We start from the raw sequence: 25,746 nt of genomic DNA on the forward strand, positions 1-25,746 counted from the left end.
TACCCCAAGGTATCCTGTGGAACCCTATGGACTTCGTAGAAATAGAGATAACAAGGGTAAGTTCTTACCATATCTCATATTATGTCCAGGTTTCTGCAATGGTTAATTGAATGAGAGTTTTGGTAGAGCAATTTGCCTCAGCTGAAAGTGGTTGTGTGTGCAACTTGGGTACTTGTTAATAGTACAGGTGCCAGGTAACCACCAAGTGGTGAGGGTAACCATCACCGCTTCTCCACTGGTCAGTATACGGGGTTGCCTATGTATGTTCAGTCCGTCCCAGTGACGCAGCAGTCTGTGGTGCCTTTTAAGGGTTTTCCTCAGGCGGCTCCTCCTCCCTCGGTGGATGTACTCTCCAATTCTGTCCAGAGTTTGGCGGCCTAGTTTTCAGCTTTTCAGTCGATGTTACAGGGTGACTTGCCTTCAAAGGCGCCTAAGCGTCCAGTGCTGGCTGCCCAGGCTGCGCATTTAAGGGACACTGATGTGTCTTCAGATGACGGGGAGGTACATGAGGACTCGGACGCCATGGCTCAAGATGTAGAGACTAAGCCCTCCATTAATGTGCCGGCATTGGTTAGGGCGGTGAGAGCCATCCTGCATATAGAGGATGATGCACCGGCCCCTAGGTCAAAGTATCCTAATTTTAAGAAGGCTAACTTCGATGGTTTTTCCCCTGTCTGACCAGTTGACGGATCATATGGCGGGGGCCTGGCCGTTGCCCAGTAAGAGATTCCAGCCACAAAAACGACTGGCATCCAATTATCCGTTTCCTGAGGCTCATTGCAGGAAATGGGAAACCCCACCGGCGGTGGATTCCCATGTCACCCGCTTAATCAAAAACGCTACATTGCCTTTGCCGTCTATCTCCTCCCTTAAGAATCCCATGGACAGGAAGGTGGAGACTTGTTTAAAGTCTATCTACTCTCTCTCAGGGGCGGTGGCCCGTCCGTCTATGGCAATCTCCTGGGTGGCTAAAGCCATTGAGAGCTGGGCCAACTCATTAGAGGGTACCTTTCCAGACGATGCTCCGGATGTCCAGAGAGCGTTAATTGGACAGATGAGAGATGCGGCATCCTATATTGGCAAGGCGTCATTGGACGCAAGCCTGCTGACCTCTACAGTTTCGGGGGCAGCAGTGTCTGCTTGTCGGTCCTTGTGGCTGAGGTCCTAGAGAGCAGACGCAGATTCTAAGAAGGGCCTGGAGGCCTTACCCTGTAATGGGGAGTTGTTATTTGGTCCAGACTTGGACAAAATAGTGAATACTATGGCTAAATCCAAGTCAGCTTTCCTTCCTTCGTCTACATCGCATCCTAAGGTCAGGAGCTCTGCCTTTCGGGTTCAGGGTAAGGCCAAAGGTCAGTCCTTACCGAGGCAGTCGGCGACCAAGGCCACCTCTAAGCCCAAGAAGCAGGCCTGGAGTGCTAGGCGCCCTTCTTCCAAGCAGGAAGATAAACCTTCTGCCTGATGGGACGGGCCTCCCTCTGGGGGACCCCAGAGTGGGAGGCCAACTTCTTCAATTTGCCCAGTGCTGGTACAATAAACCACAGATGCCTGGGTTCGAGAAGTGGTCTCCCAAGGGTACGCCGTGTCTTTTCGGCACAGACTGCCCCACCAGTTTTTCTGCACTAGTCCTTCTCAGGACAAAACCAAAGCTTTGCAGATTCAGGAAGCTATAGAGTCCTTGCTGAAAGAAGGGGTCATTGTTCCTGTTCCTCAATCACAACGGGGGACGGGGTACTACTCTACTCTGTTTCTGGTGCAGAAACCAAATGGTTCTCATCGCCCTATCCTCAATTTGAAGTCTCTGAACAAATTCCTCAGAGTTCCCAAGTTCAGGATGGAAACGTTACGTTCCATCATTCTGGTGATGGAACCTGGGGATTACATGGTCTCCCTGGATATCCAGGATGCCTACCTCCATGTTCCGATAGCACCTTCACACCAGCGGTATCTGAGGTTCGCTATCCTACAACATCACTACCAGTTTCGGGCGCTACCCTTTGGCCTCTCCACGACACCAAGGGTATTCACCAAGGTGATGGCGATCATGACCGCCCATCTTCGGAGCCAGAATGTACGGCTGCTACCGTATCTAGATGACCTGCTTTTGCTGGCGAGCTCTCCGGAGGTACTGCTTCAATATCTCCACCTGACGATCGCTTGTCTGCAAGCGCACGGGTGGTTGATAAATTGGAAAACGTCCTCCCTGATTCCTTTACAGCGGATGGTTCATTTGGGAACTCTGCTAGATTCTCGTCAGCAACGGATCTTCCTGACTCCGGAGAAGGTCTCCTCCGTACAGCTGCGGATACACAGTTGCCTGAGCAGTTGCCGACTGTCTGTCCATTCGGCAATGAGAGTTCTGGGGTCCATGGTGTCGGCATTCGACATGGTGGAATTTGCCCAGTTCCATTCCAGGCCCCTGCAGGGGCTGATTCTATCGAAATGGAATGGGTTACCTCACCGGATCCGGTCTCAGATGCTGGTGTTGTCCCCGCAGGTTCGGCAGTTTTTAGCTTGGTGGCTTCAGACAGCTCACATAGTCGAGGGGCGCCCCTTTTGGATCCCGGACTGGGTCCTGCTCACAACAGATGCCAGTCTCCGGGGTTGGGAGTCAGTGACAGGCTCGTTGTCACTTCAGGGACGTTGGACTGCGGAAGAAGCACTTCTCCCCATCAACATTCTGGAACTGCGGGCCGTGTACAGGGCCCTGCAATCGTCCGGTGCCACTCTTCAAGGAAGGGCGGTTCAAGTTCAATCTGACAACGCCACCACGGTGGCATACATCAACCACCAGGGAGGAACTCGCAGTCGGGCTGCGATGTCGATGGTGTCTCGCATCCTTGCTTGGGTGGAGTGCCACATTCTAGCAATCTCGGCAGTCTTCATCCCCGGAGTCCTCAATTGGGAGGCGGACTTCCTCAGCCGTCACGACATGCATCCCGGGGAATGGTCGCTTCACCCAGAGGTATTTCAACTACTCGTGGACAGATGGGGGCTGCCAGAGCTGGACTTGATGGCCTCCCGTCACAATCACAAGTTGCCTGTGTACGGGTCAAGGACAAGAGACGCAGGCGCAAGTCTGGTGGACGCACTGTCGGTCAAATGGACTTGCAACTGGCGTATGTATTTCCTCCGCTATCCCTGCTGCCTCGGGTCCTATGGAAATTCAAGCCGGACGGCGGCACGCTCATGCTAGTGGCTCCAGCGTGGCCCAGATGTCCTTGGTACTCTGATCTGAGGAGCCTCTCCATTGACGCTCCGTACCTTCTTCTTTAGCATCAGGACCTGTTGTCTCAAGGGCCCTGCCTTTACCCGGATCTGGGTTGACTGTCTTTGACGGCGTGGCTCTTGAGACAGCCGTCTTAAGGTCTCGGGGCTTCTCGGGTTCGGTTATTAGTACCATGCTCAGGGCACGCAAGCCTGCTTCCGCACGGATTTACCACAGGGTGTGGCACACTTACTTTCAGTGGTGTGAGTCCAGAAACTATGATCCTCAGGTGTTCTGAGTTTCTAGGATTTTGGAATTTCTTCAGTCAGGTTTGGACCTAGGCTTACGTCTTGCCTCCCTGAAGGTTTATGTGTCTGCGCTGTCTGTGTGGTTCCAACGAAGGATCGCTACACTGCCAGATGTTCACACTTTTTTCCAAGGTGTTCTTCGTATCCAGCCTCCCTTTGTGCCTCCTGTGGCTCTTTGGGACTTGGCGGTGGTTCTTCGGGCCCTGCAGGGTCCTCCTTTTGAGCCTCTTGAGTCGGTGGAACTCAAGTGGTTAACGTTTAAGACTGTTTTTCTCCTGGCGATTGCTTCTGCCAGGAGGGTGTCAGAATTGGGGGCATTTTCCTGTCGTCCCCCTTTGCTGACTTTTCACCAGGACAGAGCAGTGCTTAGCACTCGTCCTGAGTTTTTGCCTAAAGTGGTTTCTAAGTTCCACATTAATCAGGAACTTGTTGTGCCAACTTTTCAGTCACCTGATCATTCAGCTGGTGAGGCTTCCTTGGATGTAGTCCGTGCTCTCAGAATTGATGTGAACTGGACTGCTTCCGTTAGGAAGTCTGATTCCTTGTTTGTCCTCTTTGGTTTTCACAGGAGGGGTTGGCCTGCCAACAAACAAACTTTAGCCCGTTGGCTTTGTTCTGTTATTTGTGAGGCTTATGCACAGGAGGGTTTACCTGTTCCAGCCTCCATTACGGCTCATTCCACTCGGTCTGTGGGTCCTTCTTGGGCTGCTAGACATGGCGCCTCTGCTGTTCAGCTATGTAAGGCGGCCACCTGGTCTTCCATTCAGACATTTTTGAGGTTCTATGCGTTTGACACCTTTGCCTCTCGGGATGCATCCTTCGGGCGCTGGGTTCTCCTTTCTGCACAGTAGCGTCCCCGCCCTTAGTTGAACTGCTTTGGGACATCCCCAAGGTCAACCCTGAAGTAGAAAACAAGAGATATGGTAAGAACTTACCTTTGTTATCTCTGTTTCTACGAAGTCCATAGGGTCCACGGGGCACCCGCCCTGACGCACCTGGTTTCATATGGGCTGTGTGGCTGGTCACCGGTTTTCCGTACCATTTCTGTGAGTATGGTTTCTTGTGTGTTCCAGTCTTCCTTGTCTCTGTTTAGTCTCCTCCTCCGGCCTTGGCTGCTTACCAACTGAGGTGCCTGTGGCTCGGTGGCGGGGTATAGAGGAGGATGGACCCAAGTGCATTCTGGGAGAAGCTAAAGCTTTAACTGCGTGGTGCCCATGGATCCAGATCCAGCTATACCCCAAGGTCAACCCTGTGGACCCTACGGACTTCGTAGAAACAGAGATAACAAAGGTAAGTTCTTACCATATCTCTTGTTTTTTGACTAAAAGTGTGGGGATTTCTTTCAGAACCCTTTGAAACCCCCCCCCCCCAATGATAAATGACCCTTATTTTGTTTCTTTTTTAAAGTTGAGTCATTTGCAGAAAAACGAGCGGTCACATTTTTGGAGAAAAAAACCTGTTGAAAATAAGTTTATCGTGTTTGGTTTGGTATTTCGGGGGCAATATGGATGCGTCAAGTGTTTTAAACATTGCACGGTCTTTAAAAGTGCGCTTTTATGTCACTAAAATATAGTTGCACCCATTTTACCATAGCCCAAATTTACGTGGAACAGTAATTTCCTGGCAAAAAAATAGCTTTCTATCATTTATTTATGTTTTTTGGTATACGCAAATTACCGTCAACCGACGCAATTTAAGTACCATAAATACTTTTATTACGGCCAATAATACACTTCTAAATTATTTTCCAATGTACGTTAGCCATTTATTGGGGTACAGATGGAATTTCCTGACTTTTTCGCCTGGTTTTTTTCCGCAGCTGCCTTTTTCGCCTGTTTTTTTTTTTTTTTTAAATCGGATGATTTCGCCAGTGAATTGAATTGAATCTGGCCCTAAGTGAGGTGGGGGTTAATGTTAATAGAGAGCTATTACAACTGGGGGAGTCTATTGCCAATGAGGGGTAGTATTTAACTTTATAATGGGGGCCTATGGACATGGGGGGAGAGGGGGGAGACACCCTCTGGGCATTTTGTTTAATAAAATATTTTAATTTATTTTTAAAAATATGATCTTAACCTATTTAAATAAAATTTTTAAAGTAACATTTGTAAAAGAAAAATTGACAGTTAAGTAGTCAATCAATACTATACAAATATTGTAAAAAGAGTAATTTTATGTAAAAAAATATAGAGCAGTCCAAACCACTGTATATGTCTTTGTAGGGAATCACATGGCAAAGACCAGGAGTTGGATATAATTGATTTAACAGCTCTACTACTTTCATAGTTTTATTTAATTTAGCTTTTCATCTATTATGAACAAATTCTTTACATGGGAGGCAGTCCAAAACAATCCTTTTTTTTCTTTTAATATTCATTATTCAGAATGTCATGAGGCAAAAGCTTGCTACCTCTTGGATGCTCATCCAATTTCCCAAAGGAATTCTGCAAGATGAAGACTATTGCCACAACAAGATCTTTGTTAATGATTTATATAGAAGACCATGGAAGAGATGTAAGTTACCTGAATTATGTTTTTCCTTTTTAAATCATTATACACTTTCTGTTGTCCTCTTACTGATCAAATCTGCTTGCAAAAAAAATATGATGGTGTTGCAAATGTGGTATTGCTAAAAATGTGAAGTAACTATCCTTTATTGTATAATAAATTTGATGGTATAAATGATGGGTGGTATTAAGCAGAGGAAGTATAAAAACCTCTATTCCACCTTTGTGACTGGGAAAACAGGCCTGCTTGTTTATTTGGGTTGGTATGATATCCCGGCTGTCGGGATGCTGCTGTTCAGAATACCGACAGCGGCATCCCGACATCCAGAATACCGACACCCATTGGAACGCAAGGTAAGTTTTTTCCCTACCATAACCCTCCCTCCCTGGTGCCTAACCCCCCTCTTCCTAGTACCTAAACCTAACCTCCCCCTCCCTGCACCCTAAACCTAAGACCCCTCCCCGGTGCCTAAACCTATTCCTCCCCCTTCCTGCACCCTAACCCTCCCTCCCGGGGCCTAACCCTAACCGCACTACCTAACGCTACCCTCCCCGTGCACCCCGATACTTACCATTCAGGATGCCGACGATCGGGATACTGGTGCCGGGATTTCGGTGCCGGTGTTTAGAACGTCGGCATTCCGCACGCCGGGAATGCCAACTTCATCCCGTTTATTTAATTATGGGAGCAGTTTTAACTGTTATTACTACACATTATTATACAGTACTTGATTCAGTTGACATCTGTACTTTCATTTCAGTTATTCATGGAAGACTATTGCAAACCTGTCTTCTGCTGATATTGATGCATTTCAATGTTTCAAAACTGGCAGTAATTTATAAATGTAGTTGGAAATTTATTGTTGCATATCAGTGGTTAAGAAAAAAACTGGAAATATTTTAATACAGTACTCGTATTTCATAATGGCTCTGCTATTCAGCATTTTCACATAAGTGGATTGGACAGGAGTCAATACATGTGAAATATCCAGTTAAATGTGTATATAAGTGTGTACACAGATTGCTGCTTAACTATTGGCATAAACACCTTGAGATACATGTAACTCAAAGTACAGTGTAAATATGTGGTCACATCTTGATATGCTCATGGTACAGTAGTAGAGAAGTAGTTAAAATCAATTCCTCCTGTCGTATTTTGTTGGTGGAGACTTCACACCACAATTGAGAAAGAGGCAAAAAAGGCATAGATATAACTAAAGCTGCAAACCCATAAACATGATGTGTGTTTTTAACATCTCTCGCATGGTGATGTTTTTTTTAACTTACTTTTTCTGTTCATGCTGCTCTTAATGAATTGCATATTACTAAGTATCATGTTACTACCATGGCATCCACAGTTTCAAGTCATGGGGCCAAATGTAATAGGGTGGGAGTTTAGCAGTAAACTCTCACATTGGTCGAGTTTTATCTCCAAAATGGGAAAACATCTGGATGAGTTTAAATCATGAGAGTTTTTTGAGTCTAAAAACATGTGAGTTTGCATGTTCTCGGACTCTATTACATTGGCCAAGTTTAAAAAGTGTGAGAGTTTGTGCTGCTACACTATCACATTTTCTACACTCTCACCCTATTACATTTGGCCCATGATGTTTTCTGCATAGAGGCTTTGGAACATTACCCTGTATACCCATTCACAGCACAATCCCACCTCCTTCCACAGACATCTTGTGCAAGAATAGAGGGGTCTGCCTCAGAGATCTGCTTGGGAACAAGCCTGAGTGATGACATTCAAATGTGTTCATGTTATACTGAAGCAAAAAACAGGTCTAGACGATATTGCGGTACACAGGATATTTTATGTACTTGCTGAGGGTGACTTAGACTCATCCTTAGCACTGAATAGGTTAAACATTAGCTCTATAATTATTTAATATCAGTCACTTTTTATGTGAGGATTTTGCTTTTTCAACAACTCTAGAAAAAGTGCAGAGTATGTTGTTTCCTAGGGGTATATTTACTAAAGTGAGAGTTTTAGAAGTGGAGATGTTGCCCATAGCAACCAATCAGATTTTAGCTATTATCTTCTAGAATGTGTTAGTTAAATGTTAAGTAGAATCTGATTGGTTGCTAAGGGCAACATCTCCATTTCCCAAAACACTCACTTTAGTAAATATACCCCTTATTGTGATCTGAATAGTGTTAATAGTCAGTTTCCCAAATTTCAAACCATTAGTATTATACTTTAATTGCTGTTGCTATAGTCTATCAATTCATAACATTGTGTTCATAGTACTTCAATTTAGTCTTATTACTAAAGAATGGGAACACATGGAGAAATGGTGATTTAATCTTAAAAGACTTGAACGTATGTATCCGTTTCAGGTTGAAGAAGCTTCTAAGAGGGGATGAGTGTTAAAAATTGATGTAGCTGTTGCCAGATTCCCAAAAGAACGATCATTAAAAGTTGGCACGCTAATAAAGTATATTACTTCATAAACATTATGGTTATGAGTTCAGTTTGCACAGTATGGGCAGAGAGCCTTAATGAGGAGATTCTACAGAAAGTAATTAGACAAAGGGTAGCAAATCTACTCTCAAAGAATTGTATACCCACACTGTCATTGATTTGAAATTTTCTGTAGAACACAATAGTACAAAAAGTCACTGGAGCTAAATTACATCACATGTCATAGGGTGACTCAGCCAGTGAATTAGTGTATTTTCAGGTTTAATACAGTAATCTTAAATGTAATACATACTGTACAACCTTAGATTCGATCTATTGACTATATTTTATTGATATAGGTCGTTATTAGTTTACTGGACTTGTCCATTCATTTGCTAGCATTGTGTGTTCATTCACTGGTAATTCTACATCTCTTCTGGTTTTTTGGTTGTAAAAATTATAACTGTTCCTTCAATCTTTAAACCAAAAATGTATTTTAAAAGTATACAAAGGAATAATGATGGCACATGTCTCAAATAGTTTTTATGTTGAATCTCCTACATACGACTGCATTCTTCCCACTACAGCCCTAACTATGTGGAGTTTGTGTATTTTCCCTGTGTCTGTGTTTGTTTCCTCCGGGTACTACGGTTTCCTCCCAAAATATACTGGTAGGTTAATTGGCTCCCAACAAAATGTAACCCTAGTGTGTATGTGTGTGAGTATGTGGAAGGGAATAGATTGTAAGCTCCACTGGGGCAGGGACTGATGTGAATGGCCAAATATTGTCTGTAAAGCGCTGCGGAATGTGTGTGCTCTATATAATAACTGGTATAAATAAATAAATAAATACAACAACCCCTTAAAAATGAGAATTTCCTTAACAGTTCCTGCACAGGACAATTCACCCTAATATAGAATTAATAGAAGGTTTCCTTCATCATGTTCTAGACAACACTTCAGAGAAGCAGGAAGTTATCGACTAGGGGAGTAGCATTTTAGCTAGAGATGTGCACTCTCCCTCGTGTTTTGGTTTTGGATCTGGATCTCCCCTGGTTTTGGTTCTGGATTGGTTTTGCCAAAACCTCACCTCTGTGTTTTATTTTTCGTTTTTGGTTTTGGATCTGGATTTTTTTCTTAAAAAAAATCATAAAAACATATTATTAACCTCAATAACATTTATTTCCACTCGTTTTCCAGTCAATTTTGACCACCTCAAAGCTCACAATATTGATTTTTTTCATCTAGTTTATGCCCAAAATTTGCACCAAGATAGCTGGCTGACTGCAGGCGGCACAAACACATGGCAGTTCAACTTCAAACATGGCACATCAGGAAACACTTTTATTATTCAAGAGAGGCCTGAGGGAGTTGGAGTATGTATGTAATTGAAGGCAGGGCAGGGACAGGGAGGGTTGAATGGTAGTAAATTTCATTTCATTTTTTGATTCCGAAGAAAATTTATGAAGGGGAGGGGAGGAGGCATTTACAAAAAAAATGTGATACATTCACATCAGTCCTTGCCACAGAAGAATCCTTGAGCATGGCTGCTGCTGCTGGGAGTTGATTTTCTCATCCCAGAAGGGGACCAGGAAGAGTGCTTTCCAAAAACAAATAAACAATTGATTTAAATAATCCTTTGCAAACCTTCTATAAAGGCATTTCCCAACCTGTACAGGGACATAAAAAAAACATAGTTAGTGGCCACTTAACCAGCACAGATATGTGGACAAGCGTAAGATCTGTGATTTAAGGCAGGGGTAGCCAACCTGTTCCTCGAGAGCTACCAACAGTGCATGTTTTCCAGGTCTCCTCACAGAATCATAACTATAATAATTAACTCCACCTGTGTTTCTAAATGTTTTGGTGAGTAATGAATACACCTGTGCACCAGCTAGGTCGTCTGGAAAACGTGAGCTCTCGAGGACCGAGGTTGGCTACCCCTGATTTAAGGCCTTACGTTGTATCTTTCTTGAGAATCCTGCGCCTGCTTCTGCGGCTAGGAGTGTATTTTAATCCTAGCAGGGGACCATGAAGAGTGCTTCCAAAAAACAATTGACTTAAATAATCCTTTGCAAACCTTCTGTAAAGGCATTTTCCAACCTGTACAGGGACATTAAAAAAAACATTTATTTAGTGACCTTCAAATTGCCATTATTCCCACTGTCCACTTAACCATATTACTTAGATATGTGAACAAGCGGAACACAGCATTAAATGCAACATTTCACTTTAAGGTTTAAGTTTTACGTTGTGTCTGGAGATCATTTAGAAAGTAGAAAAAGAGCTCCACCACAAGCGGCAGATGTCTAAACTCACACACAAAGGTTTAATAGAAATAGATACAACACCAAATCAGACGTTTACCCTGGAGGATATGTCTGATTCATCATGGTGCCCCCAAGACCAAGAATGTGCAAATTCTGCCAAAATAGAGACTGACACCACGGCTAGTAAACATAAGAGTCACCTTCTGGATGTGAATTGTCTCATTTGCATGGGGAAAACCCAACCCTCAGATGAGATGGATCTCAGCCAGTGGACAACATTGAAATCACCATTAAAAAGTCACAATGGAAGACTACAGTGTGGAGAATCTTTCTTCACATTCAGGAGAGGCCTCTGAGAACATAAAAAAAATGCTCTAGGTGCTGAACTACAAGGGATTTCTCCATCATGTTCTGCAGTGTGGAAAGGTTTCATTCATATGTTTTCTATAAAGCAGTTCGAAGTTACAGCCTTCAAAGTGTCTGGCTATAACACCCACCTTTGCCAGGAATTACCAAAGATTATCACAAGCAAAGGATTCATCTGTCCGGAATCTGTCTGGGAATTCATGGATCGTATCTGGCCAGAATGCACTAAGACATCCAGTGATTCTGTGTTCTGTAGCCGACTTTATTCCTACCTGAATCGCAAACTGAAATACGGAATAGTGAGCACAGACAACATGGAGGCTTTTGTTATTCTGCTGCATGCATGCCAACCAATACCTACCAGACTACACCCACTGGGGGGACCAGGTCTTGATAATGACCATCCCCATCTGTTGCTAGACCTTCTTCTTACAAACAATCCATCCTGGACTTCCTGTCCAAAAAGCAGGGTACATAAAGAGGAGCTAGATGTCCCCGAATACATTTTTTTCATCTGTAATATATAGATGATGTGTAGAGAGAAGAGCTTCAGATGTTGGAACAGGGGCTCCCACCTATTTGGCTTCCCTCCAGAGAGCAGAGCTCTGTTCCTCAGGAAGTGTCTATGCCTGAGCTGACGATAGGTAGTCTCTGTCTGTTGGAAAAACACCCTTCAGGAGATGGCAACCCAGAATAACAACAACTATAATAATGTGTCCACTGATAACCAGCCTGATCCCTTAACAGCATCATACCCCATATGGCCAACTCATAACATTACACCCAGTTTGCAGCCTCCTCTTCCTTATGACACTAATCCAGTCGCCATGGTTGATCAATCAGCCATGTATGGTCCACCCAATTTTTGGCCTTCTACATTCTAACATCATAATAACACACTATAACACACTAGACTTATAATCTTTGCTTTTGTTTATGTTTTTGAATAGAACAGTTTTAGAATTTAGGATGTCCACTTTATATAGGTTTGTAAATATAGGCTTTAGTTTTTTAGAGCATATAACTTTATAAGCTGTTAGGATAACATTTCTGCTATGTTTAAGATTAAAAAAAAATAATTTTTGTAAACCAATAACTTAAAAAAAAGTTTTAATTGCAATATTCATGTTTGTTTGTTTTTTTAAAAATAAAACAAATTAAATAAGAAAATGTTTTTATTTTTTCAATGATGGTGTGGCTAACACGCACACAGAAAAAAAATTGTTTTTTTTCACAGTGGGCGTGAACCCCTGAAAGAGGCAGCAGCCCCTTGACAGACAGCAGCACAGCACCCCTGCGCAGCTACGCTTATGACAGTGACAGCCAGATGTGGCTGACCCGCACACAAAAAAAATTGTTTATTTTTTGGGCAGCAGCACCTCGACTGACAGCAGCACAGCACCCCTGCGCAGCTACCCGATAACAGTGACAGCCTGGTGTGCCTGACACGCACACAAAAAAAATTGTTTCTTTATTTTTTGGGCAGCAGCCCCTCGACAGACAGCAGCACAGCAACCCTGTGCAGCTACGCTGATGACAGTGACAGCCAGGTGTAGCTGACACGCACACAAAAAAAATTGTTTCTTAATTTTTTGGGCAGCAGCCTCTCGACAGACAGCAGTACAGCACCCCTGTGCAGCTACGCCGATGACAGTGACAGCCAGGTGTGGCTGACACGCACACAAAAATAATAGTTTCTTTATTTTTTGGGCTGCAGCCCCTCGACAGACAGCAGCACAGCACCCTTGCGCAGCTACGACAGTGACAGCCAGGTGTGGCTGACACTCACACAAAAAAAAAATTGTTTATATTTTGGGCAGCAGTCACTTGACAGTCAGCAGCACAGCACCCCTGCGCACCTACGCCGATGACAGGTGTGGCTAACACGCCACACAAAAAAAATGTTTTGTTTTTTTTAACACTAAGGTGAACCACTGAAAAGAGGCAGCAGCCCCTTAACAGACAGCATCACAGCACCCCTGCACTGATGACAAGTGTGGCTGACTCAAAAAAAAATTTTTCACACTGGGGTTGGTGTAGAGCACCCTTGAAGGACAGGGCACCCCCTGGACAACACAGCACTACAACAGCCAGCCCCTATGGACAGGACAACGCCAGCCAGCCAGCCCCTATGGACAGGACAACGACAGCCAGCCAGCCCCTATGGACACGACAACAGCCAGCCCCTCTATAGACAACAGCCAGCCAGCCCTTATTGTCAACAATAGCCAGGCTATATGCACAGCTTCAGCGTGCAATTAACAATAACAAGTATTAAGTATTAACAACAGCACAGCTCCTAGCTCCCTCTCTCTTCACTCTCCATAGCCAGAATGAAAAATGGCGAATAGCGGGACCTTCATAGAATCCAAAACCCGCGAGAATCCGATAGCGGGGTGATGTCGTTTTACCTCGTTTTCAGAATCCAGTCAGGCGGGAAAACCTGAGCCGACCTGTAACTGCCTCAGATGCCCGTAATTCGGGTGGGTTCGGTTCTCAGGGAACCGAACCCGCTCATCTCTCATTTTAGCAAGACCACATTTGAAAATCCTGTTTGTTCCAGGAATAGTGAAGATTAACTAGGGCCAAAGTCCTCTGTTAAGATCAAGCTCTACAGAATCATAGCAAAATCCATGGGTTTGTACCATCATCAATCAATGGTACAAGATAGTCATTCTATACCCAGAATGAGTATGTTCGTGAAATCCTGAGATCTATCATCTGCAGTTGAGCTGAAGGCATTACAGTGCAGGCACCAGAGTCTATTAGAAAAATAAGTAATTGGTCCTGTTCCTGTGACACAGGGCTATATTTGCGAAGCAGTGTCTTTTCTATGCTGATGCTGCTCCGCGGGTTTCAGGAGAAAATTTAAAGTGGCACTAACATTAAGAGCAAAGCATGCAGGCTTTAGAAGTAATGTTAGTGTAATTTCTGATTTGGATTTTTTAAATTGTCCATCCTATTAATTCATCAATTTTTATTGTTTCATTTGATACTGTGAATATTGTGATATAAATACTATAAGTGAAGATAATGCTTGGACTATTGCACTGCCTGTAACCAGATGCCTCAGATTCTCTTTCAGCAGCATGAGGGCAGTTCTGACTTGTCACATGACATGCGAAAGTATCAGGGAAAGTCCAGCTTGGCGTGGTCGCATATGAGGGTGGGGTCAGCATTGGGATACTGCTGAGCAGTTGTGCGATGGGTTTCCGGTGGGCCTTAACTGCAAAATTTTAAGTTGCTTTTGGGCTTCCTTGATCCAGCATATTACCTAGTGTCATAGAAACAAGAAGTTTGAATAGAAAGGACGACCAGTAACGGCTTTAAGGCCCAACTCTTTTGTATTTTTAGAGGGGAAATGACTAAAACGATATGGAAGGGGCGAGATTTGAATGTGAGCACACATCTTTTATGATATACAGTCAGGTGCATAAATATTGGGACATTGACAGAATTTTCGTATTTTGACCTCTATTCACCACCACAATGGCTTTGAAATGAAACAAACAAGATGTGCTTTAACTGCAGACTTTCAGATTTAATTTGAGGGTAATTACATCCAAATCAGGTGAACGGTGTAGGAATTACAACGGTTTCTATATGTGCCTCCCACTTTTTAAGGGGCCAAAAGTAATGGGACTATCAACTCAAAAGCTATTTCATGGACAGGTGTGGGCTATTCCCTTATTATTTCATTATAAATTAAGCAGGTAAAAGGTCGATTCTAGGTGTGACATTTGCATTTGGAATCAGTTGCTGTCGACTCTCAATATGAGATCCAAAGAGCTGTCACTATCAGTGAAGCAAGCCATCATTAGGCTGAAAAATCAAAACAAACCCATCAGAGAGATTGCAAAAACATTAGGTGTGGCCAAATCAACTGTTTGGAACATTCTTAAAAAGAAAGAACGTACCAGAGAGCTCAGCAACACCAAAAGACACGGAAGACCACGGAAAACAATTGTGGTGGATAACAGAAGAATTATTTCCCTGGTGAAGAAAAACCCCTTCACAACAGTTGGCCAAATCAAGAACACTCTCCAGGAGGTAGGTGAATATGTGTCAAAGTCAACAATCAAGAAAAGACTTCACAAGAGTGAATATAGAGGGTTCACCTCAAGATGTAAACCATTAGTGAGCCACAAAAACAGGAAGACCAGAATAGAGTTTGCCAAACAACATCTAAAAAAGCCATTACAGTTCTGGAACGACATCCTATGGACAGATGAGACAAAGATCAACTTGTACCAGAGTGAGGGGAAAAGAAGAGTATGGAGAGGGAAAGGAACTGCTCATGATCCACAACATACCACATCATCAGTGAAGCATGGTGGTGGTAGTGTCATGGCGTGAGCATGTATGGCTGCCAATGGAACTGGTTCCCTTGTATTTATTGATGAGGTAACTGCTGACAAAAGCAGTAGAATTAATTCCGAAGTGTTTCGGGCAATATTATATGCTCATATTCAGTCAAATGCTTCAGAACTCATTGGACGGCGGTTCACAGTGCAGATGGACAATGACCCAAAGCATACCGCAAAAGCAACCAAAGAGTTTTTTAAGGCTAAAAAGTGGAATGTTATGCAATGGCCAAGTCAATCCCCTGACCTGAATCCGATTGAGCATGCATTTCACTTGATGAAGACAAAACTGAAGGGAAAATCCACCAAGAACGAGTTGGAACTGAAGACATTTGCAGTAGAGGCCTGGCAGAGCATCACCAGGGATGAAACCCAGTGTCTGGTGATGTCTATGCGTTCCAGACTTCAGGCTGTAATTGCCTGCAAAGGATTTGCAACAAAGTATTAGAAAGTGAAAGTTAGATTTAGGATTGTTTAGTTTTTCCCATTACTTTTGGCCCCTTAAAAAGTGGGAGGCACATATAGAAACCGTTGTAATTCCTACAATGTTCACCTGATTTGGATGTAATTACCCTCAAATTAAATCTGAAAGTCTGCAGTTAAAGCACATCTTGTTTGTTTCATTTCAAAGCCATTGTGGTGGTGATTAGAGGCCAAAATATGAAAATTCTGTCAATGTCCCAATATTTATGCACCGGACTGTACTTGAATAATCGCCTCCCTTGTCTTGTAGATAGAGAATATAATTCCAATGTCCCTAGCTGCATCTATCATGCTTGATATTCTCTCATACTACCACCTTCATTTTGGTAAGCAGCTTCTCCTCTGCCATAATTGGGTAGTGTGAGTATATAGAATCCATTGCTGAACAGCAGATATCTCCACTCACAGGGACTGATTCGGCAGTCACCTGAAGAAAATGGATATAAAATAATGATTTATTCTTATGTTAGAGTGGCTCAGTTTATGTTGACCAGGTCCTAAGTTTGTCTCTTTCTTCAGGCACTTTTGAATATATATGTGATTATGTTATTTTATGATTGGTCGGTTCCCTATATGTGGAAGCTTATTGGCTGGTAGCATGCATGTATCATCCTGTCTACTTAAATTCTAAATTTTGTAAACAAGAAATTTTCCTTCTATAATAGACCTGTCAGAAGGAGACAATACATTTTTTTAGTATTTTGCACAAGCAATTCTGAGAATCAAACTAAAAATGTATAGCTTATTTCAGTAATATTGGTTCAGATAATTTCTGTCTATAGAGGAAATTAACCTCTCTGCAGTGGATAAGTTCTGTGAGACATGGCTTCAGTGGTTTTGATACAAAGAATCAGACCACTAAAAGAATTACATGTCCAATTTGCCCCACTACCGATTACTAACTCTGCCACCCATTGTCCCCAGTCTCTTGGGACTTGATGACTCCTAGGCCGGGCCGTATCTACCCCTTGGCCAGGATGGCATTCGCCAGGGGCGCCGGCTGAGGGAGGGGCGCTGCCCAGCAGTGCCACCCATGGCCAGACAGAACTACTTTCAGATTTTGGTCCTATCATCATGCGGGGGCAGGATGTGAGCTGCAGTGCAGTCTGACCCGGGCGCTCAGCTCGGTGGCGGAGGCAACAGAACTAGATATCCAAGAGGCCTCTGGCCGGTGCAGCTCGCAGCGGCTGTCTGAAAGGGTTTCCGGCTTTGCTCATCATACAGGGGAGTCTGGAGGCTACAGGAGGAGGAGGACACTCTGGGGCCGCTGAGAAGGTAGGGAACAAAGGTGGCTTTCAGGTAACGATCCTGGGGAATGACAGGAATTGATGGGATTGGGGAGTAGTGTCTGCGGCTATCTCATTGCCGGGCTGTATTGTTCTCTATGTATATATTATACCTCCCCTCCTCACTGACTACTGCTCCCTTCTGGGGAGATTCATTCATCCCCATGTATATACTATACCCCCCACCTTCCCCCTCCTCGCTGATTGCTGCTCCTTGCTGGGGAGCTTTTTTTCCTCCCCATGTAGGTAGTGTGACCCCTTCCCTACTGACTGCGGTTTCCTCCTGGCAGCTTTATTCCACTCCATGTATGTATTATACACCTGGCTGCGGGGAGGGAGGGGTAGGGTTATGATACTTACCGACAGGTGTCAGTATTCTAACCCTGTCAGGATGCCAGCATCAGGATTCTGACCGCTGGAATCCTGAGCGCTGGCATTCCATACCCAACCCCTGGGGGGCTTTATTCTTCTCTGTGTGTGGCATAATGTGTTTACGGGATACTACTGTGTGGCATAATGTGAACAGGGGGCTCTAGCATGTGTTGTAACATGTATAAGGGGTACTACTGTGTGGCCTAATGTGTGTAAAGTGACACTACTGTGCAGTGTAATGTGAGTAAGGGGCATTACTGTGTGGCGTAATGTGAATTGGGGGTATTATTGTGTGACCACACCCCTTTTTCAGAGCGCGCTGTCCCTAGTTACAATAAAGTGGGAGGGCACGCCAGTCCCTTACTTTTCCTGTGGCGCTCAGGCTCCTAGGTGCTCCTTTATTTTCTTTTCCAACATATTGCATGACTTCTATCTCCCTGTTGTCCCCCCCTTACCCTTTCCCCTTTTCTTTATAGTCTGTTTCTGACTTATTGTTATATTAGTCATGAAGTTTACAAGCAGGATTTACTTACAGTTTCTCTGTTGTAACACACTGCCTCTTCAGTCATCTTGTTATGTGTGGTATTATAACTTGTACCATTTTTCCATTCTTATGTTTTTATTTTATTATTTTTCTCAATAAAATCAGTTTTTATGCAAACAAAAAATAATAATTACAAGACACTAACTACCTGTATCTAAATTCAATGTAAAAGTGTTCTATCAAATTATATCATAGTGATATCATTTCATGTCTGCAAGAACATGAAGACCACTGAACCACCCTAAATAAAATTTGCATACAGTAGCAAAAAAATTGATCCGTACCGCAACTACACACTTGATAGAAATTCCCACTGAGTCCCACAGGTATTTACCACTGAGTCCCACAGGTATTTACCACTGAGTCCCACAGATATTTACCACTGAGTCCCACAGGTATTTACCACTGAGTCCCACAGGTATTTATTGACTTGTGCAATTACTGTGGTAAAGGTATGATAGCATATTACCTTGCTATAACTAATAACTCATCTGAAAGTTTGTTCTAAAGTGGCACATTAGGTAAAAAAGCAATAGCATGGGGTGTTTTATAGTTCGTCCAGTGTGACTCAGCAAATGATTGAGGAACCAGCAGATAAACTATAGTTCTAATTTTAATAAAATGATATTATAAGGAAGAGAGGCAATTTACTGAACTTTATATTAACAGTGGAAAAAGACCTTTAATGTAGAGAAGTTTATTCATAGTCAACATGAAACTTGCTTACAAAATGTGGATAAAATTTCTACCATACCTGGCTGTAACATTCATTTGCATTTACACTTCCAGCTATTTCAACCTGCAAGGTGCATGAAGAGAACTCCATTACAGTTGACTGGAAAAAATATGCCTCCAATGCGGAATTTCTGGAAAAGTATGTGACACTAGTGCTTACACTTATGCTACCATTGTATTATGAAAAGAATGCGATAACATGGGTACTTAGAATTTGGGTACTGGGGAGAAGCTGTAAGCCTCTTTATCCTTCCTATAACACTAACTGCTTTGTCAGACATGGAATGCAGAGAAATGGAAAGACTGCTCAGAGCCGCCCCCAAGCAATTGTAGCCTGTCAATCAGGCTGCAGCTTAGGAGACACTTTGAGCGATCTTGCAGGACCCGTTCTGCACATGCGCATGTGCAGTCTCCCCGCCATTGGGGATGTCAGCAAAACCATCGGGTAAGAAAAGGGTCTGTGTTCAGGGGGTGGACAGTACAGGGGAGACAGCACAATGATATGACAGCAGTGCAACAAAGTAGAACAACAGAAAATAACAGGCGGACATATTAGAGTTCAGTATGAATATAGCATGGAAATAACAGTTAACCATATAAATATATACGATAGATCTATTAAGCAAAGTCTTGTTGCCAGATGTTAATAGGTAATGTAAATGAGGACTAGAAGAATTGCCAACAGAGGACAGCAGAAAAATTTTCAATATAAGATAAATAAAGGCAAACTTCATTGAACATAAGTTCAAGACATCCTCGACACAGGAAACATAATGGAGTGAAACCTCGGTGTGTAATCAGACTAAACATGTGAATCAAACTTGAGCTTCTTAGAGCGAATTTCAAAGTGATGGGTCCAGAAAACCACTAGGGAGGAATAGAGGATGCAGTTGCCTATGTGGGGTACGAGACCAGTCTCCAGCAGGAATCCCGTGCTGATGGTATCTTGGAGAATGAGGTGGCAAGGGTAGTGGTACAGGTTCTTGCAGTATACCCAACTTTTTGAGGATGTGTTATGAGCCGCCGCGGCTCACATTCTCCACGGCAGCCGGCACGCTTCACTAGTGCTCCCGCCCCAGCAGCTCCTGCACGTCTTCCTAACTAGGGGACTGGTTCCAGCGAGAATAAAAGGCAGGGAAGCCTTAGCCAGTCTGCCAGCTATAGCGTCTTTGCCAGCCTCCTGCTTCATCACCAGCTTCCAGTATACCTCCAGCTTGCTCCCGTTCTGCTGTTTTATCTGCATCTTGTCCCAGGCTCCAGTCCAACTCTCAGTTCAGTTGCATACCTTCCAGCAAAATACCTGCATCACCTCCTTGTCAGTTTATACCTGATCTCAACTCCAGCTTTGAGTGTAAGTGTCACGACCGGCTGTATGGAATCCCCTACTGAGGGGTGCAAGCTGAGGTTCAGGGCTAGAGGAAGTCTGAGACATGGGGCCTGTACACAAGGTTTCCTCAGCCAGGAGTACCAGTTGTTGACAAGACCTGACCAATGGTGCGGAGTCTAACCAGCCGGGAGGTGTTCTCTGGTGACCCCCTATGGGTTTAGCTGCACCCAGCTGGCAGGTCGCGGTCCTTTGGTCAGGTAACTGATACTCACGGGAATAGAGAGCCTTGCTACCGTGGCCCTAGAGCACAGGTTCTCAAACTCAGTCCTCAGGACCACAAACAGTGCATGTTTTCCATGTCTCCTCACAGAATCACCAGTGAAATAATTAGCTTCACCTGTGGATCTTTTAAAATGTTTTGGAAATGGGATTACCCGCACAGATGTATAAATATCTTCTAAGTCCTTCCTTATAAGGGTCAAAATATTGATATAGACTTTTAAATAAATAAATCAAAATTGTTATTATTAATGAAAGAGGTGAACCCTGTAATAAAGATAATAGTATCAAAGAATCCAAAGAAAGAAAGTAATTCCTTTATGGGGCACTCATGGACTTATTACTGAAAAAATTCAGCAAGCAATGTGTCGACTGTTATGAAGAAATTGTATGTAAGTTAAAATGTAACCTTTAGTGGTATTTCAAATAAAATGTTTGTCCGCGAAATATAGAAAAAACAAAAGTGCCATAATAATAAACAATGTGATATTAAAATTCCATTAAACAATTCTAACCACTATGAATCTCCTGTGTTTGATGTTCTTTAATAAATTAAATAATATTCATAAATCATTCGGGTGTCTGTAGATCTGAGGACATATCAAATTTGTATATGTATGACAAAAAGAGGGGGGATTAGATTTTCATATAAAAAATATATTCAGAGTTTTATTAGTGAGCCATCAGTGTCAATTTCTATCATTCAGTGGGAAGGTATGTGTTACAGACAATGAGGGTGTGAATATTTGTAGTCTATAAGAAAAATATATACAGTTGCTTAATACTTATGTAAATTTCATTTATAATATGTGAAATTAAGAATATGTCATAGAGAGAACATACAGTTTTCACTAATTGAGAAATAAAGGGTAAGTTCCAGAATGGGCTAATATAGTATCACGCAATCCCTGTGCTTCCAAGGAGAAAGAAAAATGTGTCACTTAGGATTTGTTGCAAGTCCCACATGCAATGTGTGACTCACAATTAATTTGCAGTTTCCATATCTTTAAAGGATACAAATGCTACTTAGGGATTGTTACATCTCCCAAAATATATGTAATTAGCACTGTTTCCTATGTTTCATGTAATGTTAATAACACAATATTGTTAGGAATCATAAGCGCAGGATATAAGAGAAAGCAACAGATACATATAAAGTCTCTATATGGAATAACTTAGAGGTTGATGTAATTCATTATGGCATCATCCCATTTGAAAAATTTCCCATTGAGCACACAGAGATATTTCTGTATGTCTCTTAAATCATATATGACATTGGCAACAAAGTTGCATTGTCCACTTGCTGTAACTACTTATCTGAACTCACATCCCTCCTAAAACAGTTTATCTATAGCAGGTTTAACACACAGTTATTTAGGTTGTTACTTAAATTATATATAAAACTGACAACAAAGTGTCTTTATATGGAGGTTGCATCAATTCACATATGCCCACTTGTTGTAACTGTTTGTCTGTACACACATTCCTCCTAATTAGTATATTTCACAAACCAATAGTAATCATGTAGAATAATACAGGCTTATTGGTGTATGCTGCATGTCTCCTCTAATAGTCACTAACTCCGGTAAAATTACAGGTTTGGCACGTGATATTCCTCCATGTAACTCTCACATTATCATCTATATAACAAGCTGAAATGTGCAGAGGTTGCTTCAGTACATGTGCGCCCGCTTATTGTGTCCACCTGTCTAACAGACACCCTCCTCAACAATGTATTTACAATTTCATAGTGGTTTGAAGTTAATAATTCATAGAAACATAGCACATGCTTATTAGCGTATGCCGCTAATATTCACACATATTATAAGTTAAATATACATAAGTATTAAGCAACCGTATATATTTTTCTTATAGACTACAATATTCACACCCTCATTGTCTGTAACACATACCTTCCCATTGAATGATAGAATTTGACACTGATGGTTCACTAATAAAACTCTGGATATATTTTTTATATGAAAATCTAATCCCCTCTCTTTTTGCCATACATATACAAATTTTATATGTCCTCAGATCTACAGACACCATAGTGATTTATGAATATTATTTAATTTATTAAAGAACATCAAACACAGGAGACTCATAGTGGTTAGAATTGTTTAATGGAATTTTAATATCACATTGTTTATTATTATGGCACTTTTGTTTTTTCTATATTTCGAGGACAAACATTTTATTTGAAATAGCAATAAAGGTCACATTTTAACTTAAAGGAATTACTTTCTTTGGATTCTTTGATCTTTTAAAATGTGTCAGTGAGCGATGAATACACCTGTGGACCTGCTGGGTGACCTGAAAAACGTGACCTGTGTGGGGTCCTGAGGACAGAGTTTCAGAACCACTGCCCTAGAGGATACTTCTTACAAGGATTATACTATACCCTTGTATAGCTACAATATGTACACCGTAGGATCTAAGAAGCTCATTGGCAGAGGACTGGATGCTGTGGTGACAGCGGTACAGAGGCTGGACACTGTGGTGACAGCGGTACAGAGGCTGGATGCTGAAGTGACAGCGGTACGGAGACTGGATGCTGTAATGACAGCAGAACTGAGGCTGGACACTGTAGTAACAATGCTTTTGTAATTGTTACAACACAGGAGAGAGATTCTAAACACACTGTAGCACAATGCTTTGATAATTGCTGCAAGCACAGAAGAGATATTCTGAACACACTGTAGCACAATGCTTTGGTAATCGCTGCAACACAGGAGAGATATTCTGAACACACTGGAGCACAATGATTTAGTAATTGCTACAAGCACAGGAGAGATATTCTCAACACACTGGAGCACAGTGATTTGGTAATTGCTACAAGCACAGGAGAGATATTCTGAACACACTGGAGCACAGTGATTTGTTAATTGCTACAAGCACAGGAGAGATATTCTGAACAAACTGGAGCACAATGATTTGGTAATTGCTACAAGCACAGGAGAGATATTCAGAACACTGGAGCACAATGATTTGGTAATTGCTGCAACACAGAAGATATATATTGAACACACTGGAGCACAATGATTTGGTAATTGCTGCAAACATAGGAGAGATATTCTGAACACACTGGAGCACAAGAGTCAGCACTGGTAATCACAGGAGTAACACAAGGACAGACCTGGAACGAAGTAGCATCAGCAGACACTAGAAAACGACAACATTGCTCAGGCAACTTCCTCCCCTGCAGTACCAGATCATTGGTGGACAGTGTCAGCAGAAAACAGACACGGAGCAGTCCCAGGCAGTTCACATGGCACTAGGTAGAATACTCAGCGAGTTACCCTACGCTGCACCTGACGTCTGACCGCACGGAAGACCAGGGAAGCCGGCACAAAGGTGAGTAGCGGCCGATCCTAGGCCGCAACCTGACAGTAAGCACACTCCACCTGCATCTGGATTATTGCAGCCTAATCACCTCCCTGTCAGTTTGCAACTGATCTCAGCTCTGGCTTTTGAGTGTAAGCACACTATCTGCCTCTGGATTATCACAGCCTGATTTCCATCCCAGCCCTCTTCCTGGTGCCACCTGCTGTCCATGCATAAGCTCCTACTATCCCGACTATAAAACCTGGGAACATCTGAGTACCTGTGAGAATCTAAATCTCTATTGGAAAGGCGGTTGCTAAATGTGAAGCCCTCTGTAGCCTGATTCTAGGAGTTTATGTGGACTGTTGGGTGTGTATAACATTATAATTGGCCCTATTCAGCTGCTAGTTGAATTTGTATTAAAGATCCTGATCCGTCCAATCTGGCTCAAGTGCTGTCAAGCCAAATACAAACTCTATCACAGGTGGTCCAAAATGTATTGCTTCATTTTCCTGCTCAAGAGGCGATATCAATATCAATTCCAGCTGTCTTGGCCTCCATTAAAGAGCCTAAATGACATCTTCCAGATTGTTTCACTGGAGATCGGAAGTTTTTCAGAAATTTTTCAGAAATTTCAAGTAAAGCTGTAATTATACTTCAGATTTAGGCCCCAATCTTCTGGTTCTGAGCAACAGAGATTAGGAAGTCATTTCCTTGTTGCAAGGGAACCTTCAGACTTGGGCTTTTGGACTATGTTCCAGGCATCCAGCTTAACAGACTGTAAATGCATTCTTTGAGGTGATGGGATTACTTTACAATGACCCAGATCAAGTGGCCTCCGCCGAGTCTCACCTACATGCTCTAAAACAAGAGTGCAGAGCTGCGCAGAAATATTGTGCTGAATTCAGACTCTGGTCTACCTACAGAGAGTGGAACGACTCGACGCTTTGCAGTCAATTCCTCTTTGGCCTATCATAACAAATCAAGGATTCTCTACTCTAGTATCCTGTTCCTGATCCTTATGAGATACTCAAGCAACTTGCTATGAAGATTGACAGGCGCCTCAAAGGAAGATGGAGAAGAAGTTACCATGCACCGTCTCTTCTGCCATTCCCTTTACTTCCACATATGACCATTTTGAGTCGATGCAACTTGGGGCTTACAGAGGGTCCCAAGAAAAAAATCTAGGAGACTCTCCCTAGGTCTCTGCCTTTACTGTGGCAACAATAAGTCGGGAAAAGACCAAGCCTAATGGATGAAGAAGAGATCAATTTATGTTTACAGTCACTATCTTCCAATAATTCTCTCTTAATTCCTGTCCAGATTCACTTTGATAACCAGGTTACCAATATTACTGCTTTCCTGGATAGTGGCGCTGCCAGGAACTTCCTGGACATCGGGTTTGATGAAACTCTGAACATACCCTTTTCTGAAATTAGTCCAGCAATATTAGTATGTGGCTTGGAAGGTATTCCATTACACAATGGTAAACTCAGGTATCAAATGCCATTCATTTGGCTATTCGTGGATGCCCTACATTCTGAGGAATTAACTTTTTGCTTGATCAGTTGTCACATGATACCCCTTATCCTAGGCTACTCATGGCTTAAAAATCATAATCCACTTATCGACTGGAATTCAGGGTGAAATTATTCATAGGGTCCAGGCTTTGCTAGGCTGCCTAAGGGTAGATTATATTCTTTGTCAGTACCTGAAACTAAATAGTATATAAGGAAACCTCAACAAATGCTTCATTAGACCTTCCAAGTCTCCTGCTAGAGCAGGGTTTTTCTTCTGGTCCAAGAAAGATGGGAGACTGAGACCCAGTATCGATTATAGAGGGTTAATGAATGGAAGAATGCCTTCAACACCCAATCAGAACATTATGAATACCTTGTCATGTCATTTGGCCTTTCAAATTCTTTGGCAGTTTTCCAAGATCTAATTAACAATTACTCTGTGA

The 25,746-nt window shown here is 42.7% G+C and overlaps 1 protein-coding gene across 1 annotated transcript in view; it reads left to right on the top strand.

Annotated features, from left to right (window-relative positions):
- The window catches only part of SHOC1 (shortage in chiasmata 1), a 420,839-nt gene that overhangs the window by 41,241 nt on the left and 353,852 nt on the right, over positions 1-25,746 (top strand). Inside the window, exons 2-3 of the mRNA XM_088460117.1 lie at positions 5,901-6,030; positions 18,905-18,989. Coding sequence (XP_088316243.1) covers positions 5,901-6,030; positions 18,905-18,989 — 215 coding nt within the window. The remainder of the gene's footprint in view (positions 1-5,900; positions 6,031-18,904; positions 18,990-25,746) is intronic.

Source organism: Taudactylus pleione, unplaced genomic scaffold (assembly GCF_031769625.1).
Source record: "Taudactylus pleione unplaced genomic scaffold, aTauple2 ptg000967l, whole genome shotgun sequence".
In the NCBI taxonomy this organism is placed as follows: domain Eukaryota; kingdom Metazoa; phylum Chordata; class Amphibia; order Anura; family Myobatrachidae; genus Taudactylus; species Taudactylus pleione.